The 21,432-nt window shown below is 34.0% G+C and overlaps 1 protein-coding gene across 1 annotated transcript in view; it reads left to right on the forward strand.

Annotated features, from left to right (window-relative positions):
* The window catches only part of ST7L (suppression of tumorigenicity 7 like), a 61,030-nt gene that overhangs the window by 15,492 nt on the left and 24,106 nt on the right, over positions 1-21,432 (forward strand). Inside the window, exons 6-11 of the mRNA XM_029946305.1 lie at positions 1,648-1,726; positions 10,838-10,992; positions 12,492-12,589; positions 12,856-12,970; positions 15,135-15,207; positions 16,291-16,393. Of these exons, the coding sequence (XP_029802165.1) occupies positions 1,648-1,726; positions 10,838-10,992; positions 12,492-12,589; positions 12,856-12,970; positions 15,135-15,207; positions 16,291-16,393 (623 nt within the window). The remainder of the gene's footprint in view (positions 1-1,647; positions 1,727-10,837; positions 10,993-12,491; positions 12,590-12,855; positions 12,971-15,134; positions 15,208-16,290; positions 16,394-21,432) is intronic.

Genomic DNA, 21,432 nt, shown 5'->3' on the forward strand with positions numbered 1-21,432 from the left:
AAGGCTGGAGGATAAACAGTTGAAAACATAATAAGAATAAGAACAAATGCTTGAATCCACTGGGTGGCTCAGTTGGTTAAGCAACTTCAGCTCAGGTCATGATCTCACAGTTCATGAGTTTGAGCCCTGGGTTGTGCTTTCTGCTTTCATCACCAGAGCCCACGTAAGATCCTCTGTCCCTCTGTCTCTCTGCTCCTCTCTCTCTCTCTCTCTCTCTCTCTCTTTCTCTCTCTCTCTCACTTCCACTGCCTGGAAGAATGTAATTTAATACAATCCTATTAAGAAGAGTTTGGCAGTACATATCTGACCATTTAACCAACCATTCTACTTCTAGAAAGGAAATATTTGGTCAGGTATGCAAAGGTAGATGTTGAAAGATGGTTATTACAGCATTTCCATATTTAACAAAAAAATGTGTATAACTTTTTTTTATTTTTATGTCTTTATTTTATTTTATTTTTTTGAGAGAGAGAGAGAGACAGAGAGTGACCTGGGGAGGGGCAGAGAGAGAGAGAGACACAGAATCTGAAGCAGGCTCCAGGCTAGCTGTCAGCACAGAACCCGATGTGGGACTCGAACCCACGAACCGTGAGATCATGACCTGAGCCAAAGTTGGATGCTTAACCGACTGAGCCACCCAGGCGCCTCTCAAAATGCTATTCTTTACCTGGTTATTATCAGATAGATGCTGACTTGCATCAATCTGTCAAGTTCAGGAAGCATTAGCTGTCAGCCAGCTGGTGACATATTTGATATGAGAAATGTATTTTTGTTACACAAGTAGAATATATTGTCTTCTTTTCTAAGCCAAGACTAATATTTTGTTTCCAAAGGAAAACTCAAACATTTTCCACATTATTCTTTCTGGACAGTTGTAGGTTTTGTTCCAAAAGCAACATTCATAGATTCTCTATTTTTCTTATCAAACTTGAAATAGGCCAGATAGTTGCATGAATTTACTTTCTTTATTTGTTTGTTTAATTTTTAAGAAACTTATTGTTTAGCATGAATTTTTATTTAGTATTTATTACCATGAAATTTTCATTTTGGTACAGAATTGGTAACAAAATTAATATTGTTATTCTAGAGAGATCTTCATTCAGGCTTTTGTTGAATCTTGATAGAGACTGGTATTTTCCATAAATGTACAATATTCCAAATTAATAACTTTTTCCACCTTTTTATACAAAATGCAAATTCAAGCACTGTTCCTGGATTGACTCATTGATTAGACAAAGCCTTTTTAAAAAGTGTTTTGTATATTTTCAACAGTTCCATAGACTCTTTGCAAAGTGATTAAAAAACTAGAATATTTCATATTGATTATAATTTGATGTCACTCAGACTCAATATGCATTTACAAATATAAATGTTCATGTATAATAATGATGCAATTAACTAGATTAAAGGCTTTATATGTTGTTACTTAAATCAGGGAAAGAATATATTTTTATTGTATGTGAAGCTTCCAAATTTAATGTCAATTTCTTGTAAGATTAATATGAACTAACACCTCAATTTCTTGTTTCTTATGTTTAAGAACATGTTTAAAGCTTTGTGTACTTTCATAGCTCATTCTTCATATGTTTTGAGTAAGATTATTTATGTTTACCATCTCATCTACTTTTTGAAATATTTTTCCTACAGTTATGCAGAAGGCATGGAGGGAAAGAAATCCTCCAGCTCGAATCAAAGCAGCCTATCAAGCTTTAGAATTAAACCATGAGTAAGTTTGAAATATATGGGAAGTAAGTTTGTTTTGAAGGAAACCCAGGCAAATGATTTTATGTTATCTTTTGTCTGTTCCTCAGACACTTGGAATCATTAGCAGTCCTCTTTCTTTTTTTGCATACTAGAGACAAATTTGCAGTGTTCACTGACATCTGTACTTTGCTTCCTAAATTACAAGCTTATCTATGCTGTTGAATAGAAATTATCCTAGAAATACTTTTTTAAAAGTAGAATGTTGATCTAATTGGTTATAATACTTGATAGTTAAAGAGTACTAAAATACTTACGCCACCTGTTTTAATTTTGTTTTTCATTTAAGTCATTCATTTAAAACATCTCATTCTGAGAACTTTAGTTGCTAATGGGATTGGAGGCCTGAGAAGAGGATTCAAAATAAATAAAATGTAGCTCTAACTTTTTTTTCATGTTAAGAACATTTATTTTTATAGCTCTTTGCATCAACTCTACATTTTAAAAAGGCAAAATGTAAGATCATAAGTTAATATTTAAGTGGGACTGATCAGTAAGAGTTAATCTGATACTAAATGAATGCCAACAGTAAACATACAGCCCTAGTTAGGGTTAATCAAGAAATGCTTCCTGAATAACGTGAATTTAACATTGTCCCCTGTATCCTGCAACAACTACCCCACAAGATATATTATCCTTATTAAGATGACCTTCCCAAGGTGGAGCAAAATTGCAGTGTAGGGGACTCCAAAAGCAGTGAATCAGCTTTATTGAAACTCTGGAAACTAATCAAAAGTTTATAACATCCTGGAGAATGCTTAATCAATTAAAAAAACAGCCAAATTTCTATAACAGAGCTTTGTGGTATTTTAACTTACAATAGCCCCATCTCCTAGCTCAATGAGGCAGCCTTGAAGACAAAAAGTCTGCCTTCTGGGTGTAGGTTCCAACTACCAGAGGAAGTGGAATGGATTTTATTCTTAAAGAATTATGGTTGTTTATTTTGACCTGTCTGGTGTTCCCTGAAGGACCAACTTAAAGGGCTTGCCTTTATTTGGGTTAATTCTGAACTTTCCCAGCATTGGACACAACTACACTGGGGGGCATTTGTTGAAAACATTTAAAGGCAAATGCATTAGTTCCTGCTGCCCTGGGGGCAAAGGATACCAGCTGGGGCAAACAATAGACAAATCAGAAAGTTGGTGAGGAAAGGTTGGGGAACTAGATACTTTGGAAAGTAAAGGCTTTGAAAAGCTCCTATATATTCCTGGGAATCTCAAATGTCCCACATATACCTAAGGTTGGGCACATGCTCAGAAAAGACTTAAGGAGGCCCCAAGCTCTCATGTCTGTCTAAATTTCAGGTTCTGCACAAACAGAAAGTAAAGGCTAAGATAGAATTGTACACTGCCCCATTGAATGTTGAAGGTGTGCCCCAACACAGAACCAATCTGCAAAGACTTGGTTTTCTTGTTTTGTTTTTGTTTCCAGGTATTTAAGGCAATCTTTATCACATCACTGGCTGATGAATAAGCTAACGGAGCAGAAGCTTACTGGTCATCTATGATAAAGAATACAAACTTTACAAAATTCAGAAAGGTCATTAAACAAGTAAACAACTACAGCAGTCAACAACAGCAGGCCATGGGAAGGAGGGGAAATCTGATTTCTAGAGTTGCTACATTATAATATTCAAAATTTGCAGTTTTCAACAAAAATTATAGAACATAGAAAGAAACAAAATATGTTCCATACACAGAAAAGAAAGGAAATGAATGGACTGTCTTTGAGGAAGCCCAGACTTTGGACTTTCTAAACAAAAACCTTAAATCAAATATTTTAAATATGCTCAAAAGGGTAGAGCAAGCCATGTACAAAGAACAAAAGGAAATTATGAGAAGGATGTTTCACCATTAGAGAATATCAATAAAGATCTAGAAATCTAGAAAGAAATCTAGGAAAATAAATTAGAAGTAAATCTAGAAATAAAGATCATGAAACTCAGTGAACCCCAAGTAAGATATGACCAGAGACATCCACACTGAGACCATAGACAAGGGAGATTCTTGAAAGCAGCAAAAGAGAAGTGATTCTTCATGTATGAGGGATCCTCAATAAGATTAACAGCTGATTTCTCATCAGAAACCATAGAAGCCAGAAGGCAGTGGGATGAAGTCAAAATTCTGAAAGAAAGAAAACTGTCACTAAGGATTCTATATCCAACAAACCTATCCTTCAAAAATAAAGGAGAAATTAAGACATTTCCAGATAAACCAAAACTGAGAGAGTTCATTGCTAGTAGACCTATATTACACAAAATGCTAAAAGGAGGTTTTTAGGCTGAACTTAAAGGACATGAGACACTCTTGATTCCACACAAAGCAACAAACACCAGTAAAAACAATTACATGGGCAAATATAAAAGTTAACATATTTTGGGTTTGCAATTCTTTTTTCTCACTATGATTTAAAAGACAACAGTGTAAAACAATAATTATAAATCTATATTAATGAACATACAGTAAACAAAAATGTAATTTTTTACAATAACAGCATAAGGTAGGGAGAAAGGAGCAAAATTTTGTATACTATGGAAAGTAGGTTGGTATTAATTGAAACTAGATTGCTATAAATTTTGATGTTAAATATAATTGTTAATTATTAACCACTAAGAAATAACTAAAAATATATATAGTAAAAGAACTGAGAAGGAAATCAAAATGGTACACTAGAAAATACCTAACATAATTACTGTAGGAAATAAGGACAAAAAGGACATATAGAAAACAAATAGAAAAATATCAAAAACAAGTCCTTCCTTTCCATTAATTACTTAAGCGTAAATAGATTAAAGTCTCCAGTTAAAGGCATTGTTTGGAAGAATGGATTTAAAAAATAATACAATCATATGCTGTCTATAAGAGACTCATTTTAGATACAAAGACACAAGAAGCAAAAGGAAAAATATGGAAAAAGATATTCATGCAAACCATAACCAAAAGAGAGATGTAGTAGCTAAACTAATATCATATAGAATATACTTTAAGACAAAAATTTTTAAAGAAAATTTTTAATGTTCTTTTTGAGAGGTGGGGGAGGGGTGTTGGCGGGCTCTGTGCTTACAGCAGAGAGCCTGATGTAGGGCTTGAACTCATGTATTATGATTGACCTGAGTCGAAGTCGGACAATTAACCAACTGAGGTGCCCCAAGACAAAATTTTTGAGACAATTACATTATATAATAATAAAAGAGGTTCAGTTTATTAAGAATATACAATTATAAACTTATATGCATTTAATAACACAGCCCCAAAATGTATGAAGCAAAAATTGACAGAATTGAAGAGAGGTAATAAACAGTTCAACAATAACAGTTGGAAACTTTAACATGCCATTTTAATAATAGAAAAATTAGACAAAAGATACACAATGAAATGAAAGACTTGAACACACTGTAAACTAACTAGACCGAACAGACATCCATATAGCACATTACCCAACAACAGTGGAATACATGTTCATCTCAAGTGTACGTGGAACATTCTCTAAGATACATTACATATTATGATATAAAGAATTCTCAATAAATTTCAAAAGATTGAAATGATACAAACTATTCACTGCAACCATGGTGGAATAAAATTAGAAATCAATAACAGAAGGAAATCTGAAAATTCCACAATATTGGGATAATGGAAATTAGACAAGACTTTTAACCAATGAGTCAAAGAAGAAATCACAAGGAAAAAATTAGAAAATACTTTGGGATGAGTGAAGATGAAAGCACAACATACCAAAACTTATGAGACACAGAGAAAGCAGTGCTCAGAGAAAAATTTATAGCTGTAAACACTTAACATTAATAAAAAAAGATCTCAAATTAGTAACAAACTTTATACCTTAAGAAATTGGAAAATGGAGGTACCTGGATGGCTCAGTTGGTTAAGTGGCTGACTTTGTCTCAGGTTATGATCTCGCAGTTCATGGGTTTGAGCTTTGCGTTGGGCTCTGTGCTGACAGCTCAGAGCCTGGAGCCTGCTTCAAATTCTGTGCCTCCCTCTATCTCTGCACCTCCCCCACTACTGGTTTGTCTCTCTCTCTCAAAATTAAATAAACATTAAAAAAAATTTTAATGAGAAAATTAAGAGCTAACTAAACAACAAACAGAAGGAAGGCAGTAACAAAGATTAGAGTGAGATAAACAAAATAGAGAGTAGAAAAAAAAGAATGAAACCAGAGGCTGGTTTTTAAAAAAAATCAACAAAATTGACAAACTTTTTAGCTAGACTAAAAAAGAGATAGGACTCAAATTACTGAAATTAAGAATGAAACTGGGAACATTACTACTGACCTTATAGAAATTAAAAATGTAAGAGAATACAATGAACAATTATATACCTACAAACTAGATAAATGGACAAATTTCTAGCAACACATTTCCAAGATGAAATGGAAAATCTGAATAGACCTATAACAAGTGAGGAGATGGAATCAATAATTTAAAAACTTCCAAACAAATGCAACCCAGAATTAGACACCTTCACTGGCAAATGCTACCAAGCACTTCACAGAAGAATTAACACCAGTTTTTTTTAAACTCTTCAAAGAAATAGAAGGGAGGTAACTTCCTAACTCATTCTGCATAGCCAATATTACCTTCATACCAAAATCAAAGACATCCCAAGAAACAAAAACTATAGATTAATATCCATTATGAATATAAATGCAGAAATTCTCAGCAAAATTCTAGCACAGCAAATCCACCAGCATGTTAGAAGAATTATATACCATGAACAAGTGGAATTTATCCCAAGAAGGCAAGGTCAGTTTAAAATATGAATATCAGGGGCTCCTGGCTGGCTCAGTCAGAAGAGCATGTGACTCTTGATGAGTTTAAGCCCCACATGGCGTGTAGCGATTACTTAACTAAAGCTTAAAAAATATGGGAGCTTCTGGGTGGCTCAGTTGGTTAAGCATCCAACTCTTGATTTCATCTCAGGTCATGATCCTGAGTTTGAGCCCACATCATTGTCCATGCTGATGATGTGGAGCCAGCTTGAGATTTTCTCTCTCTCTCTCTCTCTCTCTCTCTCTCTCTCTCTCTCTCTCTCTCTCTCTCTCTCTCTCTCTCTCTGCCCCTCACCTGATTCCTCTCTCTTTCTCTCAAATAAACTTTTTAAAAAATATGAAAGTCAGTCAATATAAGCTACCACATTAATAGAAAAAAGAATGAGAACCAATGGTCATTTTTATTGGTGCAGAAAAGATATTTGACAAAATCCAACACCATTTTATGGTAAAAACACCTAAAAAAAGACAAGGAATGGAAGGAAATTTCCTTAAACTGCCACTTTTTGCTACTTCTATTTAACATTGTACTGGAAGGGATAACAAGTGCAATTAGATAAGAAGAAGGAGAAATAGCTTCCAAATCAGAGGGGCAAAAGTAAAACTTTATTCACAGATTACATGATCTTATACATGGAAATCTCAAACAATCCACACACAAAATATCTGGTAGAGCTAACAAAAGAGTTCAACAAAGTTATTGTCCATAGGATATAAAGAAAACAAATAGAAAATGGCAGAAACAAGTCCTTCTTATTGTCTGTTGTATATCTATACACTAACAGTGGATAGTCTGTAAAAGAAATTTGAAAAGCAATTCCATTTACATTAGCATCAAAAATGGCAAAATACCTAAATTTAACCAAGGAGTGCAAGACTTGTATGCTAAAAATGGCAAAGTATTGTTGAAAAAGTTAAAGAAGACCCAAATAAATGGAAAGACACCCCATGTTCATGAATTGGCACACTTAATATTGTTAAGATGGCAGCACTCCTCAAGTTGATCTACAAATTTAGTACAATTCCTATCAAAATTTCAGTAGCCAAGATTATGAATGGACATGCCAATCCTAAAATTCACCTGGAATTGCAAGAACCCTCAAACAGCCAAAACAATCCTGAAAAAATAAAGTTGGAGAACTCACTTCCTGATTTCAAAACTTACTATGAAGCTGCAGTAATTAAATAAAGATAGACATGTAGGTTGATGGAATCAAATGTGAGCCCAGAAGTAAACCCATGTATTTATGGTCAATTGATTTTTGTACCAGGACCATTTTTTAAAAATGTTTATTTATTTATTTTGAGAGAGAGAGAGAGCAGAGAAAGGAGAGAGAGAATCCCAAACAGGCTCCATGCTTTCAGCCTGGAGTCCAATGCAGGGCTCAGTCTCACAAACCATGAGATCATGCATGACCTGAGCCAAAATCCGGAGTTGGACACTTAACCAATTGAGCCACACAGGAACCCCTGACAAGATTGCCAGAACCATTTGATGAGGAAAAGAATAGTCTTTTCATTAAGTACTGCTGGGCAAATGGATGACCACATACAAAAGCAACCCTTACCTCACAGCATACATAATGAAAACTAAAAGATCTAAATTTATGAGCTAAAACTATAAAACTCCTGGAAGAAGACATAGGGGCAAATTTTTAAGACTGGATTTGGTAATGGTTTCTTAGATATGACACCAAAAGCACAAGCAACAAAAACAAAAGAATTGCATAAATTAGACCTCATCAAAATTAAAAGCTTTGGGGGGCACCTGGGTGGCTTAGTTAAGTGCCCACCTTCAGCTCAGGATATGATCAGAGTTTGAGCCCCACGTCAGGCTCTGAGCTGACAGCACAGTTCAGATTCTCTGTGTGTCTCTCTCTGCCCCTTCCCTGCTTGTTGTCTCTCTTTCTCTCTCTCTCAAAAATAGGCATAACAATTTTAAAAAATTAAAAGCTTTTGTGCATTGAAGGATACTATCAAGAAAGTGAAAAAGCAACCCACAAATATTTGCAAGCCTTATTTGATGAGTCTAGCACCCAGGATATATCAAGAGCTGTTACAACTCAATAACAAAAGATAACTCAATTAAAAATGGACAAAGGATTTGAACAGACATTTCTTCAAAGAAGATACAGAAATGACCAATAAGCACATGTAAAGGTGGTTGACATCATTCATCACTAGGGAAATTAAAACGCAAATTAAATGAGATGTCCCTTCATGAGAAGGGTATAACAAAAACCTCCAGAAAATAACAAGTGTTTACAAAAATGTGGAGAAATTAGAACCCTCATACATTCATTGCAGGTGGGAATGTAAAATGGTATAGCTATTACGGAAAACAGTTTGGCAGTTTGTCAAAAAGATAAAACTAGAATCATCATATGCCCAGCAATTCCACAGCTAGGCATATACTGAAGAGTACTGAAAGCAGTTGTTCAAACAAAATTTTTAGCATATGTTCTCAACATTATGATAATAATGGAACCAAGCCAGATCCATCAGCTGACAATGAAGGGATACACAGAATGTGGTGTCTCTATACATTGGAATATTATTCAGTCATAAGAAGGAATGAAATACTGCCACATGCTATGTGAATGAATCTTGTAAATATATTAAAAGTCCATGGATGACATACTTTACCATGGCTAATTTTGTGATGTGAATTTTACCTTAATTTAAAAAAAGCAACATTCCTAATAGTGAGATTCTTTCAATATTAATAAAATTAATTTCTGTATTAACGTCTCCATTAAAAATATTTTTGAACAAATACAATAAAGCTCTCAGAGGAGAGAATCTATTTTTATCATATAGCTATACTGTAATGTAAAATTATACTCCTTTTTTTATTCTACTGCATCAATTTATACCTATCTAAATCTTTTAAAAGTGCTTTTATTTTGTTATTTAAAAGCATTTGGCTTATGTTTAGAATGGCAGTTCAGGAACCTAGTGTTTAAAGCAGCAATATATCTAATACTTCAAGAAATCTACTAAGTAATGCAAAATCTCTGTTGATGAGTGAAATTATCATATAGTGAATTTAGTGTACAATTTGAAGGATGTTGACATGGTCCAATTTGCATTTTCTACATTCAAAAGACCCTCCTTGTCCCTAGTTGCTTGATAGCTACCTTGCCATCATTTTTGTGTTATGCCTGATTCTGTACTTTTACCAACAATATCTCTTCTCTTCCTTAAACACTGTTCAGTAGAAATACAACATGATCCGTAGCTGTCTTGTTTAGCTGTATTCAAAATATTAAAATATTATTTTAACATATAATCAATATATTTTTTAAACTATTAAAGTATTTTACATTCTTCCAAGTCTTCAAAATCCATTGTGCACTTTGCACTGGCATCCCATCTCAACTTGGATTAGGCACACTTCAAATGGTCAGTAACTACATGTGGCAATGACTACATCCTTGACGGTGCAGGTTTAGCTAACTAGCCTGTTGTCTCCGGAAGAGATGCACTTCCGATTTCTGGGAATGGAAAGGAAACTTTTTCTCTTTTTTGCCCCCAAACAAGTTAATTTCTCTTATTAGTCAGCTTTTGACTTAATTGGTACAAAGAGACATCTTTGTTGTTTTAGTGGGGTGAAGAAACCTGGAGTGAGCGTGGGGGTGACAAGTACGAGCAGCAGTGCTGGAGGAAAGACTAGAATTCAGACCAAGGTAGTTTTGCCGCAACATGATTGTGGTTAAATCTAAGAGAGGATGGGGTAGCATGCAGAAGGAAGGCTCAGGGTTGGGGAAAAGGGCTAATTCTGGAGTGATAGGCCTGTAAGTCAAATGTTAAAAGTGCCTAGTTGGCTGTGGGACTTGCTTCTCAATCTTCACCATCTCCCACACCTGCCCCCATTAGATGGCTATTAACAGAGTATATAGTGGCTAAGAGCAAGCATGACCACTAGAGCACATAGTCCCTTGAACTGCTTTCTAGACAATTCTGTATATATCTCTCTCTTCCCTTTCACAAAAGGAAAATATGGTACAAGCAGTCAAAGAATGGATATAGAAGTGAAATAGAAAATAGAAAATAAAGTAAAGAGAAGAAAGGTAGGAAAAGAAAAATTGTGGAAACACACAAAATATATATCAATATACCCCTAATAAATTATAAAATATTGAGTGAAGTTTTCTTTTTTTCCTTCAAGAGATGGAAAGTCTAGGTAAAGGTAGTGAAATGTGATGCAGAACAAGGGGACATATCCAAAAGAAAATACCTTCCTTAACCATTTTACTTAAAATTGCCTTGCTTGCTTTCTTCATAGCTGTGCCACTGCATATGTTCTACTGGCTGAGGAAGAAGCAACAACTATTGTAGATGCTGAAAGGTTATTTAAACAGGCACTCAAGGCAGGAGAGACAATTTACAGGCGGTCACAGCAGTGCCAGCACCAAAGTCCTCAGCATGAAGCTCAACTGAGTAAGCAAATCTGAACTGATTTTACCTGTCTTTTAGCTCCTGCAATTGGCTCTTTTATGTTTAAAACACAATAAGTAAAAAAAAAAAACAAAAAACAAGAAAAAACCCTGATTGCTTAGAGGTTAGCTTCTTTTCAGAAGAGATAACTAATGTATTCACAATGTCCACAAGCCAGCAAGACAAATATGCATTAGCTAGAGAATGCTTGCAGAAGGGAAGAAGTATGTTCTGGTTATTGAGAGATGTGCTGCTCTGAGACTTAACAGTAATCTGCTTCATGTGAGAGGTGGGCTGGTCAGTGGAGGAGCACAACTCAAAAATACTCAAGATTCAGGAGAGTGGTCTAGCCACAATACCTTTATCCTCACCCTTACCCCCAAGCAATAGTAAAAGTACATTATCTGGTTTGCTCTTCAGACGGTAAGTATCTCCACAGAGTGCCAGGGAGTCACCCCCTTGGTATAAAAATCCAGCCTTATATTTGGCATTGATTCTTTCTTTCTTTGACTTTTCTCTATGTATTCGAGATCATATGGGCCATAGCAAATGAAATTCTTTCCACACTTAGGGATACTCTCTCAGTTGTGATTGAGATGCTTCCACCCAAGATGTTAGAATCTGTAGTGCTCCTGCTTCCTGCTATTTTTTGTGGCCAGAGGGTTTTAGTTTAATGATTTTGGCAGATAGTGGGCAATAAATTGAAATATGTTTACATAATGCATTATCTGCTAGCAGTTAAGTTCTAAATCTTTTGTTTGTGGAAATTAAAATTTGGATAATGTTTTCTCTCCAAACTAAATATTGATGTATACAGTATGTTTCATTAATGTATGTTGCTATGGCACACAACTGTGGGAATATATAATTTTGCAGTGTGGAACTAATGGAACTACATCTGTGAAAAAGCCATGCCATTTGTCTTTGTATAATCTCAAATACGATTATGAGGTACTTATAGAAATATTTGTTAGAATACTTTCTAGAAGTAGTTTTATAGTTTGTTAGTTACTAGCTATTGAGCAAAAGTTCACACTAGCCATGGAAATTTTGTTTTGCACATCTTTTGTTTGTCAGTTAAAACAATAGAGAATATTAAAATAATATTGTTTATGCAGAAACTCAAAATAATAAGTTAGATTTGTTTTTTCCTGTTTATATATATATTTCTTCTCTGTTAATATTAAAATATACTTGTCAAGTGCACACAAATTAATTTATATAAAATGTACTCAGATTACTTACTATTAGAGTCAAAAGTAATTCTGTATAGAGAGATTTTAAGCTTTTATTACAAAAAACATCAAACATACACAAAAATAGAACAGTATAATGAGTTCTCATTCAATGTTCATCACCCAAATTCAATAATCATTCCATTTGGAAACAATTTAATTTTAATTGAAGCTTCCAGGGTAAGCAAATAAAATTAATGGCTAATATGTTAATGAAATAGTAGGTCATAATACAAAGTGATAGTTGTATCATTTTTTTTTAAATAGGAAGAGATACCAATGTACTGGTATATATTAAAAGAAGATTAGCAATGTGTGCAAGAAAATTAGGAAGAATAAGAGAAGCAGTAAAAATAATGAGAGATGTAAGTAAATTTGATGATTGGATGTTTATAATTTTTCCTTGAAAAACTGAAAATATGGTTTAAGTTGCCAGTTATTTTTGTGCAAAATCATTTTTAAATGGGTAGTTTTTATAACAAGATATTTATTTAATATACATACCTTTCTTTAAGGGTTGAGTCTCCACAGTTTTGTTAAAACACTAAAGAATTTCTACTTTAATGAATCAAATTCAGCTCTGTTGAATTGCTTTGCTATAATTTTAATTTTTTTTCCTTTTAATGTACAGCTGATGAAAGAATTCCCTCCTCTTACCATGTTGAACATCCATGAGAATCTCCTAGAATCACTTTTAGAATTACAGGCCTATGCAGATGTTCAGGCAGTCCTAGCAAAATATGATGGTGAGTGATAATTGACTTAGTTGATAGCATGGCTAAAGTATTTTTTTTTTCAACTATGTAATCATCAGTGTGATTCTATTCTGGTATTTCTTTCATTTTCTCTTACTATTCTTAACAGTCAATATTTAGAATCCCTGGATACAGTTATATTATATACCTTCTTTATCAGGACTTTTGGGAGCCAAAAGCTTGCAGGGAGGAACTTTTCTTCTGTAAAGATTTATTTGTTTATTCAGCACGTAATATGAGTGAGGTACTTGGAATACAGTGGTAAATGAGAAGCATGGACTTAGCCCTTGTAGGATTTACAGTTTAGCAAAGGAACACACAGACAAATGAATAGTAGTTATATTGAAGCATAGTGTGTTAGGTGAGGTCATTGGAAAAGCATGGGGTATTATGGACATAGGATGGTACCTCATTTGTTTTGGAGTATCAGAGACAGTTAACAAGTTGCTTAACAGTATGTATGAGTAGTTCAGGATAACATTTTTATAATGCTTTTTGACTATAGGGTGTAATTTATTATTTCATATCCATATAATACTCTTGTGAGGTGGTAGGACAAGTTTTTTTTTTTTTTTTTTTTTTTTTTTTTTTTTTTTTTTTTTTACTCTTGTCGTAAACAAGGTAGCTGGAGTTGAAGAAGGTAAGTAATTGGGTAAGGTCTCCCAACCAGTAAGTGGCAAGCCTGCACTTACATCTGGGTGTTCCATTTCTTTGTTTATGAGTCTTCTAATAGTAAAAAGTCAGTATGTACTGGCTACTTTTATTATTATACTAAACAGTGCCAGTTCACCACAAATGGAGTTGGGAGAATTTTTAAGAAGCATAGCATAATGTTTCTGGTCATATCTTTTGCTATAACAGAGCATGTACAAGTCACTTACTCAGCCTTGTTTTGTTGGAAGTTCCTACCCATTAGCTTGGGAATCCCCATGACTTGGAAAGTTTGAAATGCGTTACACTTGGAAAGAGAAGTCTATTTCTTTTAAACATCTGGAATTCTTAGGAAGTGTTCACAGTAGTGTAGATAATGGAGAAATTTGTGAGAAATTCTTCCCATATGTAACTTATTGGGTACATGGCCTGCTTATGATACTTACAATGACCAACCTTAGGGACCAAATATAAAAAATCAGATAGGACCTGATTCATTCAAAATAAAATAAAAGTAATGACTTAGATATGCTTCTGTGTTTTCAGTTGAACTTATGTTTCCCCAGTTTTTACCATTCTAGAGTCTTGTAGAAGTTAACAGAATTTTTTTTTTTTTTTTGAGAGGCATAGTGCAAGTCAGGGAGAAGCAGAGAGAGAGGAGACAGAATTGAAAGCAGAGTCCAGGCTCTGAGCTGTCAGCGCAGAGCCTGATGTAGGGCTCCAACTCATAAGCTGTGTGAGATCATGACCTGAGCCAAAGTTGGATGCTCAACCAACTGAGCTACCCAGGCGCCCTACAAATTTATTTCTTTAGTTCTCGATTTGCTGGTATAATTCTGCTCTCTAAAACTTCAAGAAGGTCCTCAAGTCCTACTTTCCTGATAACATTATTGTGTGCATTCTTTTAAAAGAAAAGATTTATCTAATTATAATTCCTGATTATTTAAAAAAAATTTTTTTAAGTCCTATAAGAAAATGTAGAAAATACAGAAACATTGCAAGGAGAAAAAATTAAAGTCATCTGTTATATTACCAGGATTTAACTACTGTTGAGTATTTCTATTTTTCTTTTGAATCTTAGTATTTCTCTATGAAAGGTAGAATCTTCACTATTTCCAGTCTTTTTCCCTGAATTTCTTAAGTCTTTTTCCCTGAATACTCTTATGTGAGCATAACATAAACATTTGTTAAATGCTTTTCACCATTGTGCAAGGGCTTTCACAGACATAATTTAATTTAATCTCTGCTAGAAACGTATTACTTCTTTTGCAAAGAGAAAACTGAGGTTAAATAAAGGTTAAAGAAGTTTCAACTAGTTCAAAGATGCATAGCTAGTAAATACTAGAATCAGGATTAAAACTCAGGTCTACATGTCCAACTACATCTTCACATGCTTCTACTACTATATAGTATCTGTTGATTTTGTATCATGAATTATTCTTATTAAAAATTGTTTTAAGATATGTTTTATGATTCTTACCTGAGTTGAAAATTACAATTACAGATATAAGCCTTCCAAAGTCAGCAGCAATCTGTTACACAGCAGCACTATTGAAGACAAGGACTGTTTCAGATAAGTAAGTAATGAAAACTACAGTAATTTAGACAGACTGCTAAACTCAATATGGGTTTCTCCTGCAATCTGAAAGTTTACTTTATGCCACCTCGTTTTTATGAGACCTGCGTTACCCCATGTGTTCACTAACCGAAAGCAATACAAACAGGATTCTTACTTTTATGAAATGGCAATTGCTTCCTCGCTTTATGCCATTCCAGTTTAAGGAAAGTTTTGATAGAAACACTTGCAGATAGCAGGGGCAACTGTGTTTTCACTACCGACTTTAAACAATGCTTTTTCCTCTCTACTTCCTTTTGAATAACCCTTGATCTTAGGAGGCTTCTTACTAGTGTAGTGGAAAGAGCAAAGTTTGAAGAGCTATACTAAACCTGGATTCCAATTCAAAGTCTACTTCATACCAGCTGTGGAACTTTGGGCATGTTAATTGGACGTCTGTTCTCTGTAAAATGAGAATAATAATACTATAGCGTGGGTGTGTGAGGATTGTGTGTGCTAAATGCTTAAAGCAATGCCAGAAAATACAGAAACTACCTAGTAGCTATGATGATAATGATAAGGTGTGTGGTAAGGAAATAGTTTCATACTCTCTGTTCTGAGATTACAATTTCAAGTTATTCTGTTTCCTTTGTCTTTTTGGCTGCCCTTAATGCATTTCTCTTTATTCCACTGATAAGATTTTCAGAAAGCAACCAAATGGTAACTATCTTTTTCACTTTAGATAGCTGTGCCTCTAAATGAATTAGAATGGAGTACACACTGTTTCCTCTCAGTGAAAAATTGATGACAACGTACTTGTATTTCATGAGAGTGTCTGTGTAGCGTTTCATATTTAACTGCCTTTCTCAGAGTGTGCCTTCAGTGGACTTCCCCTGATGACTTTCCTTACCTAAATTTGAGGATTTCCATTGCTTATGCTGCTTTTCTTTATATGTTGAACTAAATAAAGGCTTTACTTTCATGTTTACTAGTTATTTGACTTTGTCTTTGGCCATCACCAGAAACCCCTGTTTCAGGAAGTTAAGATTATGGTTAGAATCATGGATTTTTATATTCATTTCTTCATTTTGTGGTTTTCTTACAGATTCTCTCCTGAAACAGCCTCCAGAAGAGGGCTAAGCACAGCAGAAATCAATGCCGTGGAAGCAATTCATAGAGCTGTGGAATTTAATCCTCATGTTCCAAAAGTGAGAAATGTTATGATGAAAATACTACTTTTATTTAAGTTTATCAAATTCATGAAAGTATGTAGACCAAATTTTGGGTCTCCGTAATTTGAGTCAGAATTGTTTTAGTCTGTTATATTTTGATACTCATTAGAAAGGGGGGGTGTTAAAAGGCATTTAGAAAGATGAAAAGGAGCAGTAGTTCACTCTAGGCATTGTAATTGCTATCACAATAAAATTTGAAATGTGTTCACGTAGCTGTTCCTTTTACATCAGTTATAGAGAAGAAATAAAATGGCATGGTCTTAATAAAAAATCATTCATTTTTCAGATCACTAAATCAAATTTCCTTTTACTGTAAAAGCTTTTTACTTCTAGACAGATGCCTGAGTTTTGAACTAAGGCTGGACAGACAAAGACTGAAGACAAATAGATTAAAATAATCAACGATAGGAAACAGATGTGGAAGTTCCCAGAAAAACTGCTGAGTTGATGTTTATTTAGTCCCAGATGAAACTATACCCATCTCGTTTGTCTTTATATTGTACACCTTGCAGACATACAGATTATTGGCTAATCTTTGTGCCTAATCACCTGAGATTAAATTTGGGATTTAAAAGCAATGCTCCATGTTAGGAAGTATAGAATATTCAAGAATAGATGCCTTTATTACCAAATGTAATTATAACTGTCAATTCTAGTATAACATACATTAATGGAATTTGGAAGCAAGTAAACATTAAAGAGATTAATCTCTAAAAGATAATCTCTAAGAATTTGAAGTTATAAGTCCTTAGTGTAAGGATAGAGTTAAGAAAATTACTGAGATTTAAGAATGACAGTCAACAAATATTCATACCATTCTCTTATTAAGTGACACTGGTCCCATAAATTTAAATATAAATTTTATTATGAATTGTATTACATATAAATCAAAGTGTAAAAAGCAGAAATGTGCATCTTAATGACTTATTATAAAGTAAATGAGTGAAAACTACCACTGAGGTCAAGAAACCACATCGCCAGCCCCCAGGAGCCCACCTGCCTACCCTTACCCAGTTATACCTCTTTCCCTCTTGCCTAAAGGTAACCACTGTTCTGACATTAATTATGTTCACTTTTTTTCATTAAATTTTTTTAATGTTTTTTTTAATTTTTTGAGAGAGAGAGAGAGAGAGAGAGAGAGAGTGTGAGCAGGGGAGGGTCAGAAAGAGAGGGAGACACAGAATCTGAAGATAGACCCCAGGCTTTGAGCTGTCAGCACAGAGCACGATGTGGGGCTCAAACCCACAAACTGTGAGATCATGACCTGGGCCAAAGTTGGATGCTTAACTGACTGAGCCATCCAGGCACCCCCACTTTCTTTTTTTCTTATAGTTTTGGCCTATACTTTTCATTGTTGGCTTTATAAAATAAGTTGTGGAGTGGTCTCTCTCTTTTTAAATTCTCTGGAATAATCTGTGTAAAATTAGAGTTATTTCTATCTTAAGTAATGGAGAGAATTTGCTGATAAAGCCATCTGATTCTGGAGTTTCCTTTGTGAGAAGGATTTGCATTACAAATTTCATTTCTTTAGTTTAATAGCTTAATTACAATTTTAGTTTCTTTATTCCATAACTCTTCAAATTTCTTTATTCTTCTTGCATTGGTTTTTGTGAAGTTGTATTTTTCTAGGAATTTATTTCATTACAATTTATTGGCATAAAGATTTCATAAAATTCTTTTATTATCTTGTTAATGTTTGCAGGATCAATTGTGATATCCTAATACTATCTACCTTTTTTTTTTTTTTCTTGACCAGATTCTCTAGGGATCTATGAATTTTATTAGCCTTTGCAAAGAACCAAGCTCTGGCTTTGACAGTCTGCTCTACTGTTTATTTTCTGGTTCATTCATTTATGCTCTTTATGGCCTTTCTTCAACTTTCTTTGGCTCTATTTTATTATTTTTTATTTCCTGTATCTTTTTATGTAGGTACTTAAATTAACTTATTATTTTCAGGCTTTCTTCCTTCTAATATATTTGTTCAAGCCTATGAACCTCTCACTACAATTTTAACTGCATACATAGTAATATTTTGTATGTAATTTAAATCAACATATTTTCTAATTTCCATCTTCATTTCCTTTTTGATTTAGAGATTTATTTATTCCATTTAGCTATTTCTTAATTTCCAAACATGCGAACATTATCTTTTTATCAATGAGTTCTGGCATAATTGCATTGTGGCCAGAGAATATACTCTGTGTTATTTTACTCCTTTGAAACATTTTTCAATTCTTGAATTTATGTTTATTTTTCACATTTCCTTTGTTATTTATAGTTTCTAATTCTCTGCCAAAATTTAAAGTATAGTCTTTTATCTCTGTGAAAATAGTTTAAAGTAGTTATCTTAAAGTCTTTCTCTGATAATCCCCGTATCCAGAACTTCTGTGTCTGTTTCTATAATGTGGTTTATTTTTTTCCCCTGCTACATTATGTTCCTCTTGTCTTGTTTTCTCTTATGCCTGATTTTCTTCAACTATGTATCTGATATTTTTCTTGAAAAAATTGTAGAAATAACTTGAAACCTCAGATAACAATATCTTCCTTCGGAGAGGATTTTATTTGCTCTTCGATGCCTAGGAGATGCAACTAGCAGGCAGAATTCCCTTAGTCCAGTTTCAGGGATTGATATATTCTGGTCTACCCAGATGGCTAGAAACTGGGCTGCAGCCCATGAAGGTTTGGGTTTGTATCTGATTCACCCTTATTTCTAGGATGCAGCCTTTCTGGGTTCCAGTCCAATCCTGAGGGTTTACCAGGGCTCTCACTCTTGACATACTTTGAACTCCTCCTGACTTTTGTTCCTTTAGCCATATAAAATTGAATTACCCAGTGTTTCATTACTGGAAGCAGAGGTCTGAAAATACTCCAAATGAAATGCTATGCCATCTCATGCTGCAGAGTGGGTAAGAGCATGGATTCTGCAACTAAACTCCTAGGTTTGAGTTCTGGCTCCACTACTTCCTAACTGTATCACCTTGAACAAGTTACTCAGTTTCTCTTGAGTGACCTCGTGTGTAAAATAGGAATAATATTTCTTATCCCTTAGAGTTGTTATTGAGATTAAATGAGTTCATATCCTTAAAGAGCTTAGAAGAAGGCCTGACACACAGTAAATGTTTCAGAAGTGCTTTATATCATTATTATCCAGGATAGGATGGAAATCTGTTCCTGTGTGAGAAGATAAGCAACAGTTATTAACTGAACTATTCAAATTAAATACATCACTAAGATATCTAAAATTTTTATTTAATTCTCACTCAGAATAACAAAATATGGACCATATATACCCTGTAGTTGTGGACTTGGTTTCTGCTTCAAAATCCCTCTCCTGCAAAATGTATTCTCAGCAGTAACAATTCTGATGATGTTCATTACGCATTGGTCTTCAAAACTCCTGCTGGAGGCACTTGGGTGCAGGGAGGGTAATAGAAATCCCAGGCATTGCTCTAATTAAATTACATTGTTAAGTAGATAATATATCCAGATTGAATGTGCTCTAAATAATCTATAATGCTTTTAGGGATACTTTTTTTGATTTTGAACACACACAAGAAATTAAAGAAGACCTAAAAAAATGGAGCTATGTACCATGTTTATGGATTAGAAGACTCAGTATTGTTAAGAACACAATTGATCTATGGACTCAATCTAATTTGTATTAAAATCTTATCAAGCTTGTTTGTAGAAATCCACAAGTTTATCCTAAAATTGTTACAAAAATTCAAAGGACTTAGAATATCCAAAACAATTTTGAGAAAGAAGAACAAAGTTGGAAGTCATCCAAATTTATCCAATTTTAAGATATTTTTAAAGCTACAGTATTTAAAATAGTATAGTTTTGGCATAAATATTGAAACATAGGTCAATGGAAGACAATTGAGAATCCTGAAACAAACTCACATAATGAATAGTTGATTTTCATCAAGAGTTCCAGAACAATTCAATGCGAAAGGATAGTATTTTCTATGGTTCTGGAGCAACAGGTATCAATATGGAGAAAAAAAGGACCCAGACCCTTCCTTTATACCAAATACACAAAGGAACTCAATATGGGTCATAGATCTAAATTTAAGAGGTAAAATTATAAAACTTCGAGCTTTGTGACCTTGGGTTAGGCAAAGATTTCTTCAAAAGCATGATCCATAAAAGAAAAAAATTGATAAATTGGACTTCTTAAAGCATTTGCTCTTCAAAAGACATCATTAAGAAAATGGAAAGCCAAAGGCTGGGGGAAAACATTTGCAAGTCATATAGTGCTAAAGTTCTGTATCCAGAACTTATAAAGAACTCATACAACTCAATAATAAGAGGATAAAAAACTTACCTAAAAGATGAGTAAAGAAGAAAGAAAAAACATGGGTAAAGGATTCAGTAGTCACTTCACTAAAGATATATGTATAGCTAATAAGAACATCAGAAGGTAGTATCATGAATCATTCAGGAAATACAAATTAAAAGCACAATATACTACTTTGTACCCACTCAAATGGCTATACTCACAAAGACCAACAAAATCAACTGTTAGCAAGAATATGGAGAGCTTGTACATTCCTACTGGATGTATAAAATACTATAGCTACTTTGAAAACAATTTGCTGTTAAACATACACTTGCCATGTGACCTATCAGTTTCATTCCTAATTATATAATGTGTATATATTTTAACATTAAAAATTTTTTAATGCTTATTTATTTTTGAGAGAGAGAAAGAGAGAGACAGAGTACAAGTGGGGAAGGGGCAAAGAGGGAGACGCAGAATCCAAAGCAGGCTCCAGGGTCTGAGCTGTCAGTACAGATGCCGACATGGGCTTGAACTTTAAAACCACAAGATCATGACCTGAGCTGAAGTTGGCTGCTTAACTGACTGAGCCACCCAGGAGCCCCTACATTTTAACATTTTTAAGTCACTTTTATTTGTAGGTAGAAATTTACATATCTCCCCCCAACTAAATGTCAAAGCAAACTCTATCAAAATATCCAGCTGCAGGTCATGATCTTACGGTTTGGGAGTT

The sequence above is a fragment of the Suricata suricatta genome, chromosome 8, assembly GCF_006229205.1.
Source record: "Suricata suricatta isolate VVHF042 chromosome 8, meerkat_22Aug2017_6uvM2_HiC, whole genome shotgun sequence".
NCBI classification, from domain to species: domain Eukaryota; kingdom Metazoa; phylum Chordata; class Mammalia; order Carnivora; family Herpestidae; genus Suricata; species Suricata suricatta.